The sequence below is a fragment of the Myripristis murdjan genome, chromosome 11 (genome assembly GCF_902150065.1).
Source record: "Myripristis murdjan chromosome 11, fMyrMur1.1, whole genome shotgun sequence".
Taxonomy (NCBI): domain Eukaryota; kingdom Metazoa; phylum Chordata; class Actinopteri; order Holocentriformes; family Holocentridae; genus Myripristis; species Myripristis murdjan.
The window spans coordinates 25511593-25536219 of record NC_043990.1 but is presented as its reverse complement, the minus strand read 5'-3'; the positions used below and the strand labels follow the sequence as shown (position 1 = coordinate 25536219).

Genomic DNA, 24627 nt, shown 5'->3' with positions numbered 1-24627 from the left:
TGTCTCTTAAATCTGACCACATTGAGCTCAAAGTGTTAAAGACAAACATGCCATAGAAAAGGAGGTAGGACATTTTATTAGTAACATTTTGTTAAAATCATTTAATTTAAAAACATTTGGCTGGCGGGAGTTGGATTGTTTTCTGAACATGTGCAAACTTGATTACACAAAGCTGTCTGGAGGTGAAGTAAATTAAACAAGTAAAATATTGACCTGACTTACAGCACAAACACACCAGCAGCCTCCTGTTTGTAATGGCTTTCATCTAAGACACACAACCCTGAAATGGTTTATCTAACACAAAGGTTATTACATGCTAATTCTTACATCAGCATACTTCATACAGACGAACATTACCAGTTTGTATTGCTTTCACTGATGCTGCACTTTTAGATCTGAAATATTTCAAAGGCCAGCGTGAATGGAGAGATTGCTGCTTCTCAATGAAACACTCTAATACTTTTCATATCACCACAAATTCTTTTCAAGATTTAAACCCACTCCCATAGGGATGGCGTTAATCATGACTTCTTAACTTAGTTGCAGCTTGCTTGTTTGCAGCCAGGGTATCAATAAAAATTCTCACTGAATACAACCGCTCTTCTGTATTACCAAGCCAGATGATAATAGTTGCTACGAAGAATTCCCGAGGGAATACATGGCCAAGTAAATGTCTTCCAGAGTCACCAAATTTCTGAAAATGTAAAAACTGCTACTTAAAACATCTTCAAAATTTGGTTTTTAAAAGAAGTTGCTTTTAAAGTCATACTACCACATCTTAAATGACTTAAAATCATAGAAAAACATGTTAAATAAATGTAATCCAACTGAACTTAAAATGGTGTGTTAAATGTAAAAACATTTGTCTCCAGCACTGAGACTACACAGTGGCACTGGTAGCCTGGTTTTGTGTGAAACTGCGTTGGTTTTGGTGCTGTGAAGTCCTGCGATTTAGCATCTACATTCTCATTTTCCATTTTCAAGATCCAATTTGCCATACCACAGTCCAGGACATGATTTGGTGTGGAAACAGTGGAAACTCAAGTAGCACCATTACTAGCAGTCAAACTGCAGCGGTAACGAAAATGTCCTCAGTGTTTTCTTTCCATTTTTTGAGTTACATTCACTCGTGCTTTAAATAGGTCCTTAACTTCTGGTCCTTTTAAGGTGGAGGACAGTGGGCTGTTGTCTATCTCAGGTACTCGTACATCTCGGCGTCCAGAGATATAAGACCAAAGTAAGACAGCATGCTCACAAATGTCCGTGTCAGAGACATCAATGCCATCTCTGATCTGTGAAGGAGTCAGATTATTAATTCATTTCCAGCAGCTGCAGACACACAGGCATGCTCAAAATAAACAGCAACTGAACTGTCATAATTCCAACCTGTCTTACCTCAGAGCCAGCTCAAACTTGAGGCTTTCCCAGGCTGTCCACATCCAGCGGGAAACCCAGAGTTTTGGCAGAATCCCCGGTCGATCTGCCTGGATCTTCCCCCAGCCTCGGACCGCACTGCAAAACGAGGGACAAAGTGTTTCAGGATTGGGGCAACATAACATCAAGTATTACACTTTGTTCTTGACGGCACTGACATAATTAGTTGGGTGCACAGCCACTGGCACTGATCAACAATCCTATCCACACAGACCAATAACAGTACATTAATGTCACTTGATAGAGGGATATAATGGGGGAAAATGAATTGAAGCATCCTCTCTCAAAAGTGCACCAGTATACAAGAATCATTGTATACTGGTGCACTTTTGCATTCTCACCTGAAGTGGATTTTTTTCCCACAGTATAAGGTAATCTCAAATCTGACAATAAAGTCATTACTCTGAGATTACATTCAGAATTGTAAAATTAAAGATAACAGATAATTTAATAAGATAATTTAGTGCTAATGCGCCAGTGAAACTCTTATTTATTGCCACAGCGAGAGTGACTGTGCTCCCTGCAGAGGCTCAGACTGAGCTGTACTAACCTCTTAGCCATGATAAAGTAGCGGTCCACCGGCGCTCCCAGTGTGATGTTGATGCTCCGGACGGTGTTGATGTTGCGGAAGACGAGCAGCATGGGCCGAGGCATAGACTTCAGCACCTTCATGATGCTTTCGAAACGGTTGATGGCCATGTCGCGCATGTAGGTCGTCTCCTCTCGACTCAGGATGTTGGACAGACCCAGCTCCCGCATGTTGATTGGTCGCTGCAGCAGCATCTCGCAGAAAAGGAAGTACTCTGCAGAGGAAACAGGCCACGAAATCATTCAGGGTTCCCTGTTTCTGGAGTTTTCTGAAACTTAAACTGGAAGCGGTAATGTGCATCATATAAATGACAATAAGAAATCAAGGAAAATTACTTCTCTATCATTGCAGATTGGGGTAGAAACTGTGCAAATATTAAACTGTAGAGTACCCAAAAATCCAATCCGTGTTTTCTGTCATATTCACTGATTTTATTGAAAGGGACAACTATATTTTTCTTATACTGGACTTCAATATTGAGACAATCATCAGCGTTTCCATCCAACTGAAATAGAAAACACCACGTTGCATGTATTTTGGATTAATTTTGTGACTTGCTAGAGTCAAAGGCACTCTGTCGAAAATAAATAATAAACAGTCCTCACGTTTGACCCCGAGGGCGTTGGAGTACTTTTCCATGGCCGCTTCATCGCGCAGGACGATGGACCGCCACAGTTTACAGAGGGACACTCTGTCCCTGCAAGATCCAAAAACATCACACATCAGAGCTGTTGGTGTAATATTCAAACTGACATAAAGTCTGTGTGTACTAAAATAAATACACACAGTACCTTTGGCTTAGGTATTCATACAAGCCGTGATCCAACAGCACCAACTCTGCCTTGTTATCAGCACCTCTTCTCACGAGAACTGCAGAACATGATATTTGTGAATAAGCATTACCCAGTCGATTCAACAAAGAATCAGCTGCCAAGTAAAATTTTAGCCTAGATGTAGCTCACATTTCAAAATGTCCCTCGCCTATGACTTTGTTGAAACCATCTTTCTATAATAAACCATTGTTAGATTTTCAGAATTATGCCAGGAAATAACAATTCTCATTTTACTCCCTCTGCTCAGATACTTGTTGGTCATCTAACACTTGAATAATGATCGGCTCACATCAGCATTTCAGCGCTGCAGGTTACAGGGGCAACAAGATTTTTTTTTTTTTTTAAACTCTGCAATAGAGCAGCGAGTTCATAATAATCTGTGACACACTTTACAGCCCCATATGTCTGTTGTCACTTTATCAACTAACCACAATCACACCAGCCAGATGACTACAGCAAACTCTTCCATTTAAGTTCAGTGGGTTGGAGATTGTACTAGAGATCTGTGATGTCATTCCAACCATCCAGCTTGCTGATACAGGATGAGAGAAACTATGAGTGTGACCATGTTCATTTGTAATTAAAGCTGGCTCCAAGTCAGGGGATACTCATTCGCTTAGTAACACACACACTCACAGAAATGTACCCACCATTGCCAGGGTGGGGGTCAGCATGAATGAAGCCAGTGTAGAATATCTGCTCAGCAAATGTCCGGATCAGTTTGTCAGCAATCTGAGAACCACACATCAAACGGCACGTTTTACATCAGAGTGTCCAGTGTCAATCGTAATTCTGCTAGTATCATTCACGGTGTCGACAGCATCAACTTACATCTTTAAAACTTAGTCCTTGTCTTTTAATTTCTTCCACATTATTGATTTTGCAACCTTCGCAAAACTCGGCTGTCAGCACTCTCTTGAATCGAAACAAGCAAATGGAAGATGGTTTTAGTCAAGGCTGGAAGAGAAATCTATCAAGTTGTTCCCTATCATTCATATTCGCTCACCTTACTGGTTTGTTCCCAGAAGACTTTGGGCACAACAATGAATCTGAAATGTTTCAGGTCTTCCGCGCACCTCTCAGAGTTCCTGGCTTCATTCTCAAAGTCCAGCTCTTGAGCCAGTGTCCCCTTCAAGTCCTACAACAGTTACAGTTTCAGGCAAAGCAGCTTCCTTTAAGTAGCTCACAAAATTCTAATCAATCTTTTTCCTGACCTTGAGGACCCATCGGAATCCAAAACTGGGGTGCATCAGCTTAACAATATCCAGGAGGATCTCCAACGTCCTGATGTCGCCATCAAACCGATCCCTGAGGTCAATGTACTGCACCTGTGACAATGGAGAATACAATTCTATTCACTTTTGCACTGTAGCTGCTGAGAGTCAAGTTTGTGATGATGCTCAGTCAAAAAGGCTGAATATGTAATCAATCAAACGGAGTCATATCCATCAAATTGATCAGAGGTCCAGACCAGTGCATATCCAATTTAAATTAAAGGCCAGTATCAAACAGCTTATGCTTCAGAGAAACCCTAAAAAGTGCAACAGTCGACAATGAAATTCTATGGGAATCAAAATGCTGATTTCGGGCTCTATTGCTCACCTTCACTGCAACAGGGGTCCCATCAAACAACTCTGCCTTGTGAACCTGGGCCAAGCTGGCAGCAGCTATGGGCTCGTAGTCAAACGTTTTGAATAGCTGCTCTGGAGTTTTGTTGAAGTCTTCTTGGAAAAGAGCATCCACCTGTCAGACAACAAACACGATCTCAGAACTTTCATCGTGTACTTTTGCTAAAATCCTGTGCCATGACTGTGACTCTCACCTCTTTGTACCTCCTGTTCAAGGCCTGGTCCTCCAGGACCTGCAGAGTGTGGATGTACTCTGGGGGTAGCAGGTGGTTGAAGGAACACAGACCCTGGCCGAGTTTGATGTATATTCCTCCGTTCCTCACAGCTCCTTCCACCATGTGCTCTGCTGCCCTCTGGTGGCAAGCTGACATCCCAGCCAAATAGGATGGGCTGCTCTAGCAGGGGGGACAGAATAGGATAGTGTAGGGGTAGGCAACCATATGCCATGGAGAACCGAGAGTCTGAAGGTTTTCATTCCAGCCAAGAGCCACACCAGGTGATTTCACTGGTTACCTCACTTTCAAGCAGAGAGGAAGAACTAATCAGTGACATCACCTGGTGGAGTTTTTGGTTGGAAAGAAAACCTGCAGACTCTCGGCTCTCCGTGGTACATGGTTGCTTGCCTCTGGGCTAGTGGGAAGGACCACAAAATTTTGAGATACTCCTTCCAGAGCTGGATCAAAATGCAACAATGTTTTAGCATCCCTAATGTCTCCCATAAATGATATGGATTCTTGTTTAAAAATGTTTTACTGCAAAATTGGGTAAACTGGTCCATATTTCACTACATGCATTACCTTAACAAACGGAGATGAAAAACAAAGCCAATCTGTATGGGACTGCTTAGATGTAAACTCATGCAGATTCAGAGCAGAAGGTCAGAGAGCTCTCAAACTTAACATACTAGTGGTCAGGATGCATCTCCACTCTAAAAAAGTAGATGTCAATAGCATGATGTATGTTGGAATATAGACTCATAAAAACAGATTTAAAGTTGACACGTGAGCTTCATGACAAATGTACTCGCAGTAAACACACATCAGTCCCCATGCATGACAGTCAGTGTCTGGGCTAATCATTGAAAGAGGTGTTTCTCAATGCTAGTGTGTTATGGAATGCAATCTTTATAGAATGTGTGTGTTCATTCATGTGTTATCATTTTTGTTACACTTGTTGGACTGATACCTTTTGTTGTGATGATTGGACTGACTGATTGCAGCACATGGAACAAAACAAAACAAAACTTACCTCATCTAGGCTGCGCAGTGCCACATTTGTGGTCCACCAATAATCTACTGAGATTAAGAGTCCGACAGAGAGAGATCTGAGGACACAGAGATAAGACGCTCCATTTAACTCACAAAGGTCACAGTTTCGTTACCTGCAGCAACGATAATGACAATTACACAGACATGCCTAAAGAACCGGCCGAATCCTTCGAACACAATCCTCATCTTCCTCCTCTCTCGAGGCTCTGACACAGCGTACTTGACTCCCACCACCACGGGCACGCCAACAGAGATGCCAACAAATGTCTTCCATAACAGCCCTCGGCGCTTCCCTTCCCTGACAAAAAAAAAAAAAAAAAAAAGAACAGGTGATTATCCCATTTTGAAACCAAGACAACACCGCCGCTGTGGAATGGAGGTTAATCTGTGTGCTGCCAGCCTTCATTTGGCACCTGAGTGAGCTGAAGGATCTGGTCATCTGGAGCCGGGAGCCAGGACGCGGACACCTACGGAGCAGGGCCATGTGATGCATACACAACCTTAACTGCAACAAGTGAGAAAGGACATGAGAATCAGACTTGTCACATACATTATTAAAGAAAATAATCAACTAACAAGGCATTTCTTCAGTTGCTTTGAATCATGTGTGTCTGTTTGACTGGCAACACAGGAACAAATGTGTGCTTGTTGGAGGGTAGAGGGAGGATGGGAGCTGTCGAGATCAAGGCCAGTGCAATCAGCCTAGACACTTTGATGTTTATCTGCACATTGCAACCGAGGGGGACAGAACGTCTCCAGCACTGACAAATGGATATGCAGATAGCACTGATGTCAGGGACCTGACACAAACCAGCTCCGACTCTCTGTCACTTCCACACTGAGCAGGACGACATGACTTTGGCAAGAGGACACTTTCCCATCACCACTACGAATGAGTAGAAATGGGGACGATTCGCAAATGTTTTGTCTGATCTGATGTGGAGCGATACTCTTAACAACACGGAGCTGCTGGGTCAAATTTTAAACTGCACATCACCGTTTAACTCCATACCCTAAAACTAGCTGCAGTTGCCGACCGTAATAAAAATGCAGCTTAACAAGCCTTATTGCTTTAAAATGGCACACGTCACCATGCTCACATATCCAGCTGTCATTTACATTTACCAGAAACTATACATATATATTCCGTCTCTCTGTGTTTCCTGACATCTGTGCTTGGATGTCTTCTGCTAATATGACCGGCTTATTAGCTATTGGTCTATTAGCTAACATTAGCTGACGCTGCCGTCAAACCGAGCTGCAAATAACTTGGCATATAGTTAAACATTGTACATTTACCACTGTGGACGCCTCCCCTGTCATGCTCCCTCGATTCACCACACGGCTCTTGTCACGGCAAATGAATAAATACGTGGGGTATCCTTCCTGTTTTCAACGTAACCTTGGACTTGAACAACCTCCTCACTTCTCCACACTAGCGTAGATATCGCTCAGCTACTACCTACTAGTTGGTTAAGCCAAAGAGTGCACACGCAAGATAAGAGGACTCACTCCCGCCTAGATCCGTCTTCGCTTAAATCCTGTTGAACAGATTAAAACCAGTTCTTTTGGACTGGGAAATGCAAAGTGCGCTTGTGTGTATTTGCACGAAATGTGTGCAAATATCACCAATATGCGTAATGTGGTGATGATAGATGTCAAATAACAGTGACACCTTTAATTATTAGCTGATCCGTCTGAGCCACCAATTAAAGGTGGTCGGAGCAGTTTGCACACTTTTTTCTCATTATACAGTTAATTTATTGGCCCGGCACCTGTTCCTAATGAATATGGCCAGGGGCGTCACTAGGTTTTAAGGACAGGTGGGGCTTAGCCCCCAGGAGATGCACAGGATGTGAACAAACATAGGGCGCAAGCACAATTTATTAATACTAAATTACATGAATTAAAGTAATATTAAAATAGAACAATAATAAAAAAAAAATATTCGGGTCAGACTAATTTGGCTCATATATATCTCTTGGCTCTCTCCACTTTCTAATCGTGACTGTTAAATAAAAGCTCAAGTTAAATAAGTCTTATAAGGTGCACCTTGACTGAAATGTTTCTTATTTCATATCCATATTGAGTTCCATAAAAATCCAATCAGACTGTCTGCATCACAAATGTCACAGGCTACATGAATAGTGTAAAAATTAATGAAACATACAGAAAACAGCTACATTTCCATCCAAGGCCAAACCTCACTGAATAAAAGATTGTCCTGCAATGATTAATGATGAAATGATCAAGTTACAACAAAATGAGGCTTCATTCCCAAAATGTGAACCGAATGGGCAGCTTGCTCAGAGGTTAATACTGAAATTAGGCCATATCACACTCCCTTGGATTATAAAATAAACAGGATTCATTCACAAAATGTTAGTGATAGAAATGAATTGTCCACAGACTGAAAGTCAATAATTAGATAGAATAATAATATTTTTATTATATGACAGTGGTGGGCCGCATAAAAATGACGCATGGTCTGCATGTGTGTAGTTACTAGTTACTTCTACTAAAAAGTAACTGAGTTAGTAACTGAGTTACATCATTGTCAAAGTAATTAATTACCAGGAAAACTCACTATTACGTTACTTTTTAAAAAATTGTTCAGATATGTCAAATTACTTGGCTGCACCAGTCATACTAGCCTATAGTACTATAGTGGAACAATAAAATATTGAATTGGAACTTTTCTATTCTATTGAACAGGCCACAACTGGCCAGTGCCTTTTGGGCATCTATTTCAGATTAGTAAGTGCAGGCGCTTATCAACATGAATGGAGAATGAGCCCAAACTGCACATAGGAAGGTCATGGTGACAAAGTATACCACACAAATATACGGCCATTTAAAAAATATTATGATTAACGCCAAATTATGTAGGCTATATTTAGTATCTATACCTTGGCTACCCTGCAGACCACGGGGTTTTCATAGGCTGCATTGATTTATCTTGATATTATATTATCTTTGGTGTAACATAAAAGGAATGGGAGGGAACATTTGTTTCGTCACAGATCATGTGAAATGGTTCGACGCCTGGCCGCATCCCATTTTTTCTTGTTTACGTCTCGTTCATGTACTCCCCGTTAGGTTGTACCACCATGGTGCAGTATAATTTTATTACTTAAGGTGAATTATTAATACCCACACCACACACATGTAAATACGCCCACTGATCTGAGATTTCCAAAAGAAAATGAGGGAAAAAAAAACAAACAAACAAAAAAAAAACTTAGAGGCTTTTCCTCTAAAGTGCATACATCAAGTTTGCAACTATAGGTACGGCACTGATGCGCACAGAGTCACGCCCATTTCCATTCACAAATCTGGCTATTTAATTTGACCAAGCTTTCCAGCAAAAGTACATGGGGAAAAATACATGAAAAATTATATACAAAAAATGCCCAATTCAGTTCACAAATCTGGCATTTTAAATTGACCTTGCTTATCAGCAGCAACACATAAACGGCGCATAAACTACATCTAACAGCCTTTTCTGAACTTTTAGGGACAATTTTGATAAAAGCACAATCAAAGAGGGAGAACTTTATTCTGATAAAATCCCATCTTTCTGATTTGTTTGCATTCACTGCTATGGGTCACAAATGCGTCAGTTTGTTTTAAGGTCCTGAGTCGTTTTTGTGATGCATATCCATCTCGTTAAACAAGGACAAAATAATTATCCACATTTTTAACTGGAGTTTGGTATCAGGCTTGTAGCAGGCCTAATTTTGTTTAAGATATTGAATATAAAGACCATCTACGTGCAACCATATACACTCATCCTGCTACTGCCAGCAACTGTGCCCCATGAGAGCAAGGGGAACAAGTATTAAACTGTGTTACATCATGTTACATCACTTAGCCCTGACTGGGTCCCAGTGGCCCTCAGCTGTCCCCCAAGCTTTATGGAAACTAGTTGGAAGAAAACAACTGGAAAAAAACACGAAACGACAAGGAGGTTTCGTTATTAGACGTATTTTATTGGACCTATGCTTTATTAACATAGCATCGATATACTGTACAATAAACTTTGATTTTGTTATCCCTATTGCTGTCACACAGCGGATTGTAAACCTCTGACATCAGGCTCAGGACAGCTGCGTCAAGTCGACCACAGTTAGGAAGGAAACCGGAAACTATGTGATTTTAACTTCAATATAAAAGTACAAAGTTTATCAATTTCTTCAATTTTCAGCGCGAATAACAAATGTGTTCATATTTAACGGGTGCTGTACTGCTACAAATTGTTTGACAAAATACCGTGGAATCATCAGTGACTATTACAGTGACTATAGCTGTTAAATAAACGCTTATAAAGTTGCATCACCGCGTGACAGTTCCATGATTATTTTGAAAACGACAGCGGAAGTGCTTTATTGTTCATTGCAGCTGACTTAGCGTGAGTGCACCGGATGCTGTGCCGACCGTGTCGCTGCAGTGTTGCGCTTTCCTGTTTACGGGCGGGAAGAGCGAACGAAGCTGACCGTCGTACTGTGTGTAAAGCAGCTGCACATTTGTTTTTATCGACCACACAACTGGATATTTGCATATTTTAATGATAGACACGGCACTGCGTGACCTGCGGGCAACCTTTGAGGCGGAGCGTATCTAAAAGTTGAAGGGGTTTTGCGGAGTGCGATACAGATGGAGGATCCTCCTGCGGATTCTGGCGGCGGCGGCGGCGGCGGTGCAGCGGCGGAGGGCCCGGCGGTGCAGGTGGCGGATATCTGCTGGCCCGCCGGGGCTCTCCCTCTGCGGCTCCTGGAGTGGAAAGTCAAACCCGGGTCTCTGGTTAACATGGACTCCGTGCTGGCGTTATGCGCTCCCATTACCCAGGAGAAGGGGGCCGAGGCTGCCAGGCTGCCGGAGAAGAAGGTGAAATCGGACCGTGCTGGAGTAGTCAAGGAGCTTTGCTGTCAACTTGGACAAGTCATACCTCCTGGGTGAGTCACTCCGCCCGGTTTAGCCAACATAAGCCGAACTGCGGACGCCTGGCGAGGATAACCGCAGCATGTCAGCGGTAGTTTCGTCAACACCGTGCCCGCTATTTACACCACCTGCAATATTATGTTAGCCAGCTACCAGGCTAACAGGGCTAAGTTAGCTCGTTTGCTAGTCAAACCATGTTGATCGCAGGAGCGTCAAGGTATTTGAAACAGCCAGGTTTCCGGTTTGCACTTTAAAAAATAAAACCAGCGTTTGACAAACATTAGAATCAGAAATACCTTAATACCTTATTCCTTATCCTTGGGTGGAAATTGGCTCAATCGAAAATGCACAAATTATCAAGAAAATTATTAAATTAGAAGAAACAGTAAGACAAATAAGAAATATAAAGATATGTGCCTTATAAAGCTGTAAAAAAGTATGTGCATTTTGTACAAAGAATGCACATTATGTATAAAGCTGTAAAAAAGGGTGTCCATTATCTTTAAATACGCGCATGAATTCTGCAAAATATTAGAACAACAAATACAGAAATAATTTAGCATATGTTAAACAGAAAGTGTATTCATATATATACAAGGATATTGCACTGTTGAATTGTCAAAACGTACGTAGCTATGATTTTCAGTCAGTCACATTGCTGATGTGAAAAATATGTAAAACAAAACAAAAACCTAAATAAGACATATGTTTTTCCACAATTGAATTTTCCTATACGTTCTGTTGGCTGTACGTGTAAATACATATGCTTGGATTAAGATGGCATGATTTTCGTTACGTTAATTTTGAAGGGAAAGTGCGTGACTTCCGGCGTCATTCCGGTTGGCTTGACGCAGCTCCGCTCGCGTTGGCAGAGCCCCTCAGATCTGTAGCAGCTGCGGATGGGAGGCAGCGCCTGTCGGCCCGCAGGGTGATGTTAGCCCTGTGAGTGTGACTCGGCGGTGTGCGCTCCGAGCGGGGCTGAGCTGGAGTCGCTACTCGGTTATTATCCGTCGTCATAACAAACACGCAGCCGTCAGTTTGACAAGGTGCGTGGTTGTCAAACTGCGGCTAAAAGCCTTGATGGGGCTCCAGGTCTTCCTCAGTTCGGTTTCACATTTAAACCCATTTTATTCCCTTCAAATAAACTCCTGCAGCCCATTTTATTCTTTTAGTTTTTTGCTTCATGTTTCATGACTTTTCCCGATTTAATGCAGGCAAGTGGATAAACATAATATTAACATGATTATGTTTTCAAAGTCCTGGACACATTTTGCACACATTGGTGTTTCAGTGGGGGCAGTTTTACTCCAATAAAGACTATTAACATTTTACACAAATTTGTTCTAGTTATTTTGGATGACACTGAGGAAGTATTTATAATCTTCAAAAACTTGTCTCTGCTTTAGTTCCCTCACCTAACATAACCACACCTGTAGCAGTGTGAGTACCACTGCTAGTTAATGTGACATTAGGGAAGCAAAAATCTGATTACCACAGGAACTTTTATGTATACGGAGGGTTGAGTGGAGGCGATTGTGATTTATTTAAAGGGCTGTTTAGATAGTCAGCAAGACACATAAAGTACCTGAACCATAAACTTGGATAACAATTTTGATTATAGTAATTTTCTTGAGGTTTAAATTGACCCCAGTTGATTAAAGCTGTTGGTATATGTGAAGGTAGGGAACAGTAGGGTTAAAAACCTGTTCAACAGCAGTAGCTGGCATAACATCAACTCGCCAGCTTTTGCCAAGTCTTAGGGTATATTCACTCTACTATATTCACTCTAATCCACTCTACCAAGCAGTATTTGTTCCAATAAAATTTCAACTGTTAGAATAGAGCCACCTGTTTCCCCAGTCTGTTTTCTACTAAAACACGTGGTGGTGGGCATCGAGCCGTGTCAAGCAGCCACACAAGTTGAGGTTTTACGGAAATGAAGTGCTGTTTGTTTGTGCTGCTTGTGTTGCCGAAATTACCAGATGATCCCAATGCCTCAGAGTTCAGTTGCCTTAAGTCGTGTTTGTGTTTTACAATAAGACGGCATTACATCTCTACACGTTTCAATGCCATTTTCTCCCAAACAAGATGAAGCGACAGGTGTCAGTGCCAGGATGAGGAGAAAACATGACTCTACTGATCAGACCCTGTCTTCATTATATACAGGCGATAAAAGTCTTCTGAAAAAGAGGGCGTCTGGAGCATCACCACTGCCAGACAGAGCTGTGTGGACTACATTAAAAACTGCTTCTGTACCTGGGGGTTAAGTAGAGAGGCATTTGCTAATGTGCTCTATAATCACTGCCTTGGTATGGGAGAACTTTGACAACTTTTCTTCAGAACTTCTGAATGGTTTAAGTGAGGACTGCTGCTGCCCTCCAGTGCTCCCTGTCAGCTCCAACTCCTGAAACAAAACGCACCAAAAGTAGTCTGAGTGCATGTTGTGCTGCTTTAGAGCACAGCAAGATGAAGAGGAGAAACCACAAATTTGACCAAAGAGCAAAAATAAAAGCATACATCAGTGCAAATTATTTACAGTGTCATAATAGAATGCATCACTCTCTCCATCAGTTGTTCACTGTAATCGCATGACTTTATGATCTGTGCCCTCTAAATGTTATCTTCGAAATGGGGCATCATAGAAAATGCCCTCATCCCTACTTATCTTTACTTTGTTGCATTTTCCCTTGCATTCAGCTTGTACTTGTAAAATTAATAACAGTGCATGAAGGCAGAATGAGTCTGTTCTGAAATGTTTGCTGCCACACTGTCACTAAGCAGCCCACGTAATATTATGGTCTGGAGTGGCATGATGTCCGTGCACATGTCTACCACAGTGTCTTGATTACAAAGCCATGGCCATGACTGTTATGCCATGTGATTCAGTATCGTAAATAGGGGCGGGAATCACCGGGTAACTGGCGATACACTATCACAGTATCTTACCCACAATAAGATTATCAGTTATGATAACGTGTTAAAGACAAAATGATTTTTCAATTTGCAGTTTTTTTTTTTTTTGTGTTTTAATATGCACAGTGACTGCAACATGACCATGAGGGTGACTCTGTAACATCTGTCCAGGGACTACAGATGAAAAATAGCCTCTTGATTAACTCTGGCGCATTTACAGCAATGTTTATTAATGTGCACTGTCCCTGTTAAATAAACAAACAAACAAAAAATAAAAATGACAGAACAGTTACAGTTAAAATACCTAAAACGGGGAACAAATACACCTTAGAGGAACTCAGATGTGCTGTATGTGCAAATTAATGTACAATAATTGGTACAAGTGTATAGATAATACATCACAAGAGGAAGTGTCGTGATATATTGCATTATTGATTTATTGTCCCACCCATAATTGTAAATACACACAAGGCCAGCTAACTCGATGTACCATGAGCTTCCCCTGGTGATGAACCAATGTTTTCCAGGCAGACAAAGGCAAATCATTTTTGAAAAGAGACAGTCTAGAGGCTTACAGCTAAAGTGTGTGTAGTGTAGTATACTGTGTTTTTACCTGGGCATCACTTACCACAAAGCACATGCACAGCTTATCCAAACAGGGATCCTTTCTAAAGGCAAGAAGGTCTGAGGTAGCTGGTGTACCTGATTACTTTGAAGTAACAGTTTCAACTAACGTGTCTTTTTCTTTTTCCAGAGGTGTCATCGTCAGGATAGAGGAATGCAGCCATCCGATTGTAATGAAGGGTCTGTGTGCTGAATGTGGCCAGGACCTGACTCAGTAAGGAAATACACACACTCCAGTTACTGTCAAGCTTTTCTCTTAACCCCTGTTGGAAACCACTTTCTCTGTGCAAAGGAAAGGACTAGACAGTTAATGTTTGCTAGGGCTACACTGTATGTCTGTACAGTTGACTTTGTAACACTTGAACTCTCCAGAGCTGTGTGTCTGCTGCAAGCCAGCTAGTTTGCCAGTATCTCAACTTAAACCATCGGTTATATCACTGCATGCACAAATGTATCATCAAATCCTGCCACATGACTCACTGAAAGCTACACTGCATCTGTTTTCTTAGCGGTGTTCTGTGCTACTATCCACAAAATCATTGAGATGCTACTCTGTGTTGTGCACAATGACAACTCTCACTTACAGTCTCGGTATAATATATTTCTTTTACCGATAGTAACAAACTACTTTCCTTCTATGGATGAAATTGCTTCACAAGCAAACATTATTTGACTGGACCTATATCATGAAAAGAAACAAACAAGTTGATTACCACCAGAATAAATGTGCATCATCTATATGTAAAAAAATGAGTGTATTAAGCAGAGACACAATTATAACCTAACTATCTCTCTCTCTATATATGTTGTGACATACATATTGTAGGGCTGTCCATCAATTGACAAAAGTAATTTCTATGATTAATAATGATCACTTTTCTTCTCAAGACTGAAACTTGTAATGAAAATACATGAAATTCAAATAGTATTGTTTAATGGCATTTTTTAAAACTTTGAACAGATTCTCGCTTGTGAACTACAGATTTGCAATAAAACCATCAAGGCCATCAAAAGTAAAGTAAAATTAAATTACTTGTTTGCTTACCTTGTCACTGTTGTATAGTGTATTTTGGAAACAGTTGTATTGCAGAGTTTATATGATGGATTCCAATCTGTGTTTTTCAGCCCGTCTTCAATAAAGCTGTTGGGCTGACAGTTCATAGAAATCCATTTAGCCGCTGCATCACTCAATTCTGCTGTGTTGACAGATTTGACCCTTACACACTCCGCAAGTGTGGTTTGACAGCACCGCTGCTATTGGTGTTACTAACATCACTACTCCTGGAACCCAGGGATGCACAATACCGGATTATTTGCTAATATCCGATGCCGGTGCTGATACTGATATGTGCACATTTTTTTCCAACTAATTGCAGAGAAAATCAAGTTTCTCCTGCAGTGGAATTAACATTTTATCATGCATGCTCTTATTGTGAAGGCCTACTGGCAGATGCAGGCATAAAATTACAATGCTTTCCAAAATGTACACATTCCACTGTGCAAAATAAGAAAACTACTTAAACCTAAACCATCCAAGTGAGTCAAAGTTCAACATTGTGTTAATTTGCCTTATTTATTTATTTTTTTTTAACAATGCATTCAGGTTAATTGCATGTGTTAACTTGACAGCCCTCTTACAAATAGGGGAAGCCTGTGTGTTTTTCATTTTCTGATTCTTTCCAGGGAAAATGTGTTTGACAGTTCTTCTCAACAGATACTTTGGCATTCTCAAGTGTACCAAGCTGGGTGCCAAAATATTTCTGTTATGTGAATGTGACAGATAATACTGATTGTGTCATACTGACATGTTTGAAAGTTGTTCAGAAAGGCAGCGCTTTTAAAATGATTTATTATGTTTGAGGATGTTACATTCCCGTGGCTTCAAAACTTCCAGAAAATGTTGGATCTGTTTATCTTGGCTTTGGTACCAATTGCCCTGTTATTGTTTAACCATCTCATTGCCAGCACTTGTGGTAGTGTGCATTAATTTATCACCACCAGGTGGCACCAGAGATGGCATAGTCAGAGATGAGTCCTCTCACAAGCTACTCCGACTATTTTCTTAGTTGGTACATATACTGCAGGAAAAACTCTTAATGTCCCACAAATTAAAAACATTTCTCACCTCTACCACAGGAGGTGTGTGTAATATTCAAAGCTGTCAATTGCAATGCAAGCTCATGTGACAGATTGCATAAAGCACATGTGAGAGATTCAGATATTTGTGTATGCTGGCATTAAAATGTTGTTGGAATGCTTTAACCAGCAGAGGATAATGCAGTTTTGCAAATTATAGGATGACACACTGAGTGCAGTGGACATCTGTCAAACCTGAGAGTTTTGTGGGGATTGGCTAAATCACTAACCTGCATAACTTCAGTATTTCCTTCGGATAACATTAATGAACACAGGTGTAGGCGAGTCGCTGCAGACATTTCCTCTGAGTGGAACCACAGAATGATATGCCTTACAAATTTAATTTGCATGTTTGTGAGATGCTGCTTTTCTTCTCAGTCACAATATGTTCAAGGACCTCAGAGATACACAAACCACAAAATGCATGACTCCCACTCCTTCTCTCCCTCTCAGGCTGCAGAGCACAAATGGGAATCAGCAAGCTCCCATCTCCACGGCAACCGTCTCCATGGTGCACAGTGTCCCCGAGTTGATGGTCAGCTCGGAGGTGAGCCACATGCTGGAGACACCTGGAGGCCTGGGCTCGTAGGGCAGCAGAACCTCACAGTCAGGCTTTCACTGTGTCTTTGTGTATATATCGCTCTTGAATGCAGACTGCTCTGCTTTTGCTGTGGAATGTTTTTTTGGGATTGTGCTGATATTCACAGCCTTATAATGTGAGCATTATTATGCCTAAATCGTTCAAAAAGAACTAATGTTCAGTTTTTCCTCTTTTCATTTTTGTCAGTGTGGAAAAACCTCTGAAAAAGCATTTAGAGATTATTATAATCAATAACAATAACATACTCACGCATACACGTGGAGTATGTGTATGATCCGATCAAAATGTCACAGAATCAATTCACGTTAAAGGTTGACACAGACAACCAGTGTAATATTGATCAGTCATACAATGAATGTGTTAACAAATAAATTTCAGATCGTACATCATATCAGAGGTGGATGCCTATGACTAGTTGATATGCAGTGATTTTATTCTAAGGCCAATGTATCTGTCTAACCTTCACATTGATTTTAATTTCTGGACTTGTTTTATGATTATTCCGTGCTGCTATCCTCATCTCACCCTTATAGCAAGCAGAGCAGCTGGGCAGAGAGGACCAGCAGAGGCTCCACAGGAACAAGAAGCTGGTCCTGATGGTGGATCTGGACCAGACTCTGATCCACACCACTGAGCAGCACTGCCAGCGCATGTCCAATAAGGTACTCCCTCACCAAAACACCCTCCACTCTCCTGACTGTGGCACGTGCTTCATGTCATCTAAGGGGATATTTTAAGTTTTAGTCCATTTGTGATTCATATTGAAGGTGTTTAGCTTAGTTGGCCTTTCCTGGTTTAATGATGTTGTTTTCTACGGTTCAGTGCTTTACCTGAAAATATTTCTTGATAATCAAATGAAAGTTTAAATATTTCATTTCCAGTGCTTGCCTGTAAGGAGCATAGTGCCCAGCCAATATATCAGTTGGCTAATATTGGCCTATCATTTTTATTTATTGTATTATTTTCTCAGTGTTCATTTCTAGAATTGATTGGCAATGTATAATAATGTGGAATATTTTTTATATAGTTATTTGTTCAAGAAAACAGCCTTCTGAGTAGCATCGTCAGATCAGTGCAAAATCGGTGCACAATCCACATAGAAAAAGTCTTTTTTCTGTTTTCATTCCAGCTCAAAAGTTCACTATATCAGCTGCCGTATTGGGAATATTTCCCCCTCCTAAACCGGTATAGGTCTCAAAAATCCTGTTTCGGTTGGGCACTAATGTGAATTCTTTTAGGGACAATAAATAATTTGAACATGCCATACACAGTCATGTAAAAATTCAAACTATGAAGTGTACTTAAACAATAAGCATCATTTCAGTATCTTCAAAAATAAGGCTTGTGGGATGCCAAGTGTATGTACCTACCTAAGCCTGCCATCAGCCTAATTTTTAGTGCTGCTATTAGTGGTCTACTGTTTACACAGGCCTGAGTTCATGTAAGGAGATGAATGAATTCAGAATTCATTGGTGTCCTGAGTGAGGGTGAAGTGCTGTCTGGGAACATAAACACAAACCTGCAATTAAAAGAACTACGATATAATTAAGATTCACTAATAATATTGCAGTGTTTCTCTGCATCATAGCATACAAGATCGCCTTCTGATTTCTTAAAAAAGCCTTTTGTGAAATATTTTACATTGTTGAGTGTGAGAGCAAATGTAGAGACCTAAATCATTTTGTATTTCTAGATCTTGTGTCACTGTGTTCCTCACTGGTCTTACTGTGCTCCTCAGGGGATTTTCCACTTCCAGCTTGGGCGGGGAGAGCCCATGCTCCATACACGACTACGCCCACACTGCAAGGAATTCCTGGAGAAAATTGCCAAACTCTATGAGTTACATGTCTTCACATTTGGGAGCCGCCTTTATGCACACACTATCGCTGGTATTGGACTCACTCTTTTACTCTCTCCGGCACCTTTCCAGACTTAAGTCACTGTCACAAATGGCTTTGTCTGCTTTGGTGGCATAACCTGAAATGTATAATGTGTAATGTAGAAGTGAATATACTTGAAAAAGTTTTATTCTTGTTCTTGTATTGCCTCTTTGTGTCCATAAGGGGGAAGTGTCTGCCCAAGTTTTATGTTCCAGTTGAGTCCATAGTGACTCGTTTTGTCAGTTATTTAGCTACTTTTTGTAGCTGTCACAGTTACCACAAAGTCAGGAAACAAACTTATTTACAGGAAGGAGGGGATGGAAGATTTAAAAAAAATTGCACTAATTAGTTTAAGTGTAGTAAAGCCCAGCCAAACTTTTGGAATGATATATGACCTCCATGTTGTTTGGTTACCTGACCACCTAATCTCTACAGGGAGTATTTGATAGCTTACTGGTATTATATCCCCCACACTGGTTGCCACCTACATGAATAGATTAAAACAGGGTTCTGAGTACCTTCCTGAAGATATCAACTGGGAACATATTCAAGTCCAGCACTGTGTTTATATGCTGTCTTTTTGGTATTCAGACCGCAGACTTTCATCATATATAAAAGCAGCAGCCCCAGTACAGTACAATTCTTCTCTCTATGATGAATGTTTAATGCAGTTTGAATTGGATTCTACTCCTGGGCCTGGTGCACAGAGGGCAGTCTGTTTTAGAGCAGTTCTCCAGCGATTGAGGGGTTTTGTTGTGGTTTAAGGAGGTCGTAGCCGAACCGTGTTCTTCATCCAGGGAAAGAATCTGTTCAGCGTTTCATCAAAGACCACATGTGGCTTCTCAGCCAAAGGATTTGATAATCTTTTCAAGAGAGGAGCCAAAAAGAGGCTGCAATGATTTATTAATTTTTTTTTTTTTCTGCCAATGATCTTATGAGACGAATGCACAAAGAGCATCAAAGACATAGATGCAGAATCTGACATACACGTCTCAGACAGACGTGTGCAACAAAATCACAAGAAATGATTTAAAAAAAAAAAAATAGGGAGTAAGAAAAAAAGGCAGAGGAAATGCCTCAAAATGAAAGAAAAGGTTTTTATCTGTTGGAGGACTGCTTTTTATGTGCAACAGAAATGAAACTGAGATACAACTTTTGGTAGAACAGCATTTTTTATTATTGTATGTTCTGTGAATAGAGTACTTCTACCTGCAGTAGTCAGAAGAACTGCAAATGCCTTGTGGCCTTTGTGAAGAAATTGGTTGACCACCCACTGCACGTCATCAATGTGTAAGGCAGCAGGATTTGTAGAAAGCACCTCTATTTTCTGCTCATATATTCCTAATATATTCTTGTATTCTCCCTTTTCCAAGGCTTTCTGGATCCTGAAAAGAAGCTCTTCTCTCATCGCATCCTTTCTCGAGATGAATGCATCGATCCTTTCTCCAAGACTGGGAATCTTAGGTGCGAATTGCACTCTGTTACAGATGATTACTGAATCACAGCCACCACACAGTTCATTATCAGTCTTGACTTTTGGCAGCGTTTACTTGCAGATGTTTTTTGGACTACATTGCCATTTGGGCCACGGACCTGTCCAGTCCAGAGCTGGTAGAAAAGCGCAGGGGATAGAGATCTAATAGTGTTTTTCTTGATCAGCTCTTGTTAATGGATGCCAATGATGTGTCTCAAATAATAAGAAAGTTAAAGTGTAATACCTGGAACTGAACTTTGTCCCTGTTTTTTATTATAAAATTATTACAGACATTAGAATGCATTGGGACTGAAGAGACATCAATAATGTGTGCACTGTATTGTGCCACAATTGGCAAGTTTTACCCTACGGTGTAGAAATCTTCCAAGAGGCCCCATAGTGTCTTTTGTATTGTTCTGCTGACAGGAATCTTTTCCCGTGTGGCGATTCGATGGTCTGCATTATTGATGACCGAGAGGACGTGTGGAAATTTGCACCGAACCTCATCACTGTGAAGAAATACATCTACTTCCAGGGCACAGGGGACATCAATGCTCCACCAGGGTCACGTGAAGCGCAGATGGCCAGGAAAGGTACAGTGCATACAGTTTATACACACAAACTCACACACACTTTACAGCACATGAAAGGCTAACATCGTAGCTGGCTTAAACGTTAGGGGGGCTTAATCCTGTGATATTACTCCCTACAATCTAAATTGTCGATTTGAAATGTTTGATAACTCTCCAAGCTGAATTAAAGGTCATTTTTGTTAGATTTTTGTATGGCGCTTATATTTGGGATTATTTTTCTATAATCAGAATTTGCACTGGCTAGGCACTAAATTCAGTAGACATGAAGTAGCAGAGAACTTAAACCAAACAAAAAGATCTAACTGTACTGGCCAAGTACAGTGCAGAAACACCACAGCAATGATACATAATGAATATAGAATATATATTTAAAAAAAATATAAGAAATAATCTTATAGATTAGTACCTGCCACCAAAAATTATGCTATTTGAGTTTATTAATTTCTTGTAATGTCAATAACTAGACCAAAATCAGTACAGTACTGTTGAGTACAAAGCTAGTCAGCATTCTAGTGTCATTTTTTACTTCCCTGCCTTAATCAGGACTGTGTGTCTGTCAGACCACTGCTCTTCTCTTTCAACTCTTCATGAGCTTAAACAGTGTTTTAGTTTCAGTCAATTCAGTTTATCTATGTCAGGGACCATGTACAAAATGCATTAATCTCAAAAAAGAGATTATATGTTTTGTACCAGATGTAGCCACTAGCTACTTTCTGTGTGCAGTCCCTCGGCAGGTGAACAGAAACAATCCAAACACAGCAGAACCAATATGCAGGGTTTGTACAGATGCTGGGAATCCTTGAAAATGCTTGAATTTTAATGTGGTAGTTTCAAAGTTTGAAAAGTGCTTAGATTTTAAATTAACTGCTTGAAATTGTTATTGCTTTGCTTTCATAGTAAATGGATGTGTCAGTGACTCATTTTGGAACTTGAAACTTTATTGTGTTTTCTTTTTAATTCACGTCATTTCTGTATAATGTTCTCACAAAACATAATTTTGGTTATTCATCTGTTTTAATGTGATGAAGATGTGAAATAATCATTTTAGGAGCCGTAAACTGCTGTAAGATGCTAGAAAAGCTTGAAAATGCACATTGAAAATGCTTCAATATGTATAGTGTGGAAATCTCATGCCATTTTTTGGTTGGACCACAGCAGGGCCACACTATAGAGGCAAATGTCATTTTTTATTTTATTCTAACTTTGCTTTAGAATATATTTTTTTTTATATAGATAAATTATTCAATGGTATCTTACTGAATCTATATAAGTGATTGATGTGCAGACACACCAATCATAGGCCAAAATATTGTTAATTTTGGTCTTTAATAACTGGAAAAGCAACAAAAATTGTCAGTCTCATTGAAAAGAGCCTGAATTCTCATCACTATTTCCTGGTTGTACACAAAGCTCTTCAATAACTCTTTGACCAGGCAGTGGCCTGCAATGTTTCCACATCCTTTTAGTATCGTCTCAGCTTGCTTTGAACCTCAACAGAGGTTATACCAAAATAAGTATCAGGCACTATGCACTTTTGCCTGATGGAAAACCAAAACAGGCAAGTAAAGCCAAGCTGAGCCGTATCAAGCGGTGGAAAACCAAGGTCATAACATGTAGTTGTGGTCCAGCCGTATGCTTTGTTGTGACGTAGTGTTTTTCATGTTCCAGACCATTTTGAAATTGAGCAGATCCTTAATTTGTATTTGTTCAATTTACTGATGGCCAACTTAATGACTAGTCTGGTTCCCAGGTCAGGTCCTTTTGATATAGAGGATCACAGAGGCCTGACCCAGACAACAGATAATCCTCCCTGCTGCATTCATGCTCAGCCACCATCCTGAATGCCCATAATGATTCTACACACGTTTATTCCTAAACCTCATTAAGAATAAAAGACACCTGTCAATGAATGAGGATTGTGATATATTCACCTTTGTTAGTCCCTTTGCGCTGAACAACTCATTGATGCTCCCTCATAAAGAAAATCCTCTTAAAAAGGTCAAATTATTCTCTTGATTAGTACAACAGGAGACCTGGACAAGCCACTCAAAGCCAGCCCATGTGTCTCCTTAGGGACTGTTGCAGGGCTCTCCTCATTCACACCCACTCTCAGTCTGTCAATTAGCTGATGGCTCCAGGTTGTACTGATGTAATGCTACAGCAGCTGCCAGGCCTGATGGCCCTTTTTATTGTCAATAAATTACTATTAGGAGAGGAGAGTTCATCATGGAGCATCAGTTTAAACCTTGGTTGAAGCATGTGGTGTATCCAGTGAACCTTGTTCATTTTTATTGGTACAATTCGTAACTGGTTTTAACGCTGTGCGTCTTAAGCCCATAGTTACATTAAAAAGCCCATGGGTAAATGAAATCCCCTTTCATACTCCTTAATTATTCTAGGGCTAACATACACAGCACTTTAACTTATGCATAATCTTCTCCTTCTTGTGATCAACTTGTCCTGACCTAAATTTAGGGTCCCTGTGTCAAAATTTAGTTAGCCTGTGGTTGAAAGCTCTGTAAGCCCAGGGCTATAGAGCTTCAAGGGTGTATCAGGGCTAAGTACGGGGTGAAAAAGGCACTAAATAAGTTACAAGGTTTCAAAAGCTGCATATTTTCTGATAGTAAAGACACATTGGAAGATTTTGAAAACTCTTTGCATCATACACATAACAGTATATTTCAGTGGGAAACAATGGATGTTTTCTTTTCTTCCAGACATTAGACAGGTAAGGACACAGTATCACACACATGACTATGATTATCGTGATGACTCCTGATAGGACATTACAGATGTCATAAACTCTCATCTCACAGGAATTTGTGCCATTCAGCATAACAGCAGTCAAAACAATGTTTGAGGCAGGCACCCAAACATGGCTTGCTCTGCCTCACCTCACTTTACATTTTACTTGAATCTCTGAAATCCATTTTTGTGCTGGATGAAATGAGTTTTAAAAATCAGTTTGATATTTTCAGCATGGCTTGGATCAGGCCCAGGTTAGTTAAGATTTAATCTGTAAATCCCTCACCTTACAAAATAATCTTTGCACACTGTCAGTCCCAGCCAAGCCCCTTAGTCCTGACTGATTTTGGTCAGAAATAATAAATAATTGGAATGGGCAAGTGTTTTGTAAATAGTGTTGTTAATGCTCTAGGGCAGTGATTCCCAAACCGTGGTATGTGCACCACTTGTGGTACGTGAGGCCTCACCAGGTGGTACATAAGTCCCTAAATTAAAACCCCAAAATTGGCCTTTAATTCCATTTTATTACAATGTCATGCACATATTGCAAATACACATCATTTTACAGTTTACAGTTTACATCACTTTACACAAAATTTGGTGTTACTCATTTAAATATTTTAGAAATTTGCCTGTAGTTAGCTGTGTAAAGTGACATGACATCACAGCCAACTGCATGAACTCTTAATGTTGCCATTAGCTTGACGCAGTTGGATTCACACTCCTCAATTGTTATTTTTAGCAAGCAGAATGAGTGGTATTTTGAGATGTCAAAAGTCAAAAGTCAAAAAAAAAAAAAAAAAACATTTGAGAGGAAAGTGACAACATTGGCTCTGACAGGTTAGACAAACCCTTCAATTCTGAAGAGGAATCAGAGTTGGCAAAAAATCGCCCTCTGGCAATTTTTAGGGGCCTCCTCTATCACTTCACTCTGGTGCCAGGCCTGAGTGGTAGTATCAGTAGTAATA

At 40.4% G+C, this 24627-nt stretch overlaps 2 protein-coding genes across 8 annotated transcripts in view; one reads left to right on the top strand and one right to left on the bottom strand.

Annotated features, from left to right (window-relative positions):
• Positions 1-53: 53 nt before the first annotated feature.
• adck5 (aarF domain containing kinase 5) lies at positions 54-7256 on the bottom strand. 4 transcript variants are annotated; one of them, XM_030063348.1, is made up of 15 exons: positions 7046-7256; positions 6166-6257; positions 5901-6050; positions 5733-5808; positions 4679-4879; positions 4459-4599; positions 4071-4184; positions 3863-3994; positions 3688-3771; positions 3507-3588; positions 2815-2893; positions 2629-2720; positions 1985-2237; positions 1396-1512; positions 54-1292 (listed from the first exon to the last, which is right to left on the bottom strand). In XM_030063348.1, the coding sequence occupies exons 1-15, from the start codon at positions 7073-7075 to the stop codon at positions 1190-1192; spliced, it is 1746 nt and encodes a 581-aa protein (XP_029919208.1). In that variant the 5' UTR covers positions 7076-7256; the 3' UTR covers positions 54-1189. The 4 variants fall into 4 exon arrangements, with proteins under 4 accessions (XP_029919208.1, XP_029919209.1, XP_029919210.1 ...); XM_030063349.1 differs by having other exon boundaries at positions 7052-7255; XM_030063350.1 differs by lacking the exon at positions 7046-7256 and adding an exon at positions 6564-6602.
• Positions 7257-10377: 3121 nt separating this feature from the next.
• Positions 10378-24627, top strand: part of ctdp1 (CTD (carboxy-terminal domain, RNA polymerase II, polypeptide A) phosphatase, subunit 1) — an 85402-nt gene continuing 71152 nt past the window's right edge. For all 4 annotated transcript variants that reach the window (XM_030063217.1, XM_030063216.1, XM_030063215.1 and 1 more), the window contains exons 1-7: positions 10378-10707; positions 14361-14444; positions 16820-16913; positions 17501-17629; positions 18706-18856; positions 20221-20311; positions 20748-20914. In XM_030063217.1, the coding sequence (XP_029919077.1) occupies positions 10409-10707; positions 14361-14444; positions 16820-16913; positions 17501-17629; positions 18706-18856; positions 20221-20311; positions 20748-20914 (1015 nt within the window). In that variant the 5' untranslated portion in view covers positions 10378-10408. The remainder of the gene's footprint in view (positions 10708-14360; positions 14445-16819; positions 16914-17500; positions 17630-18705; positions 18857-20220; positions 20312-20747; positions 20915-24627) is intronic.

Bases quoted from the DNA above. Each gene is read 5' to 3' on its own strand.
- adck5 (XM_030063348.1), bottom strand. From the start codon at position 7,075: ATGACAGGGGAGGCGTCCACAGTGGTAAAT. The intron at 3,589-3,687 runs GTAAGTTGATGC...TGTGGTTCTCAG, and splicing joins AAGGACTAAGTTTTAAAGAT to ATTGCTGACAAACTGATCCG. The intron at 2,238-2,628 runs GTGAGGACTGTT...TTTCCTCTGCAG, and splicing joins CAACGCCCTCGGGGTCAAAC to AGTACTTCCTTTTCTGCGAG.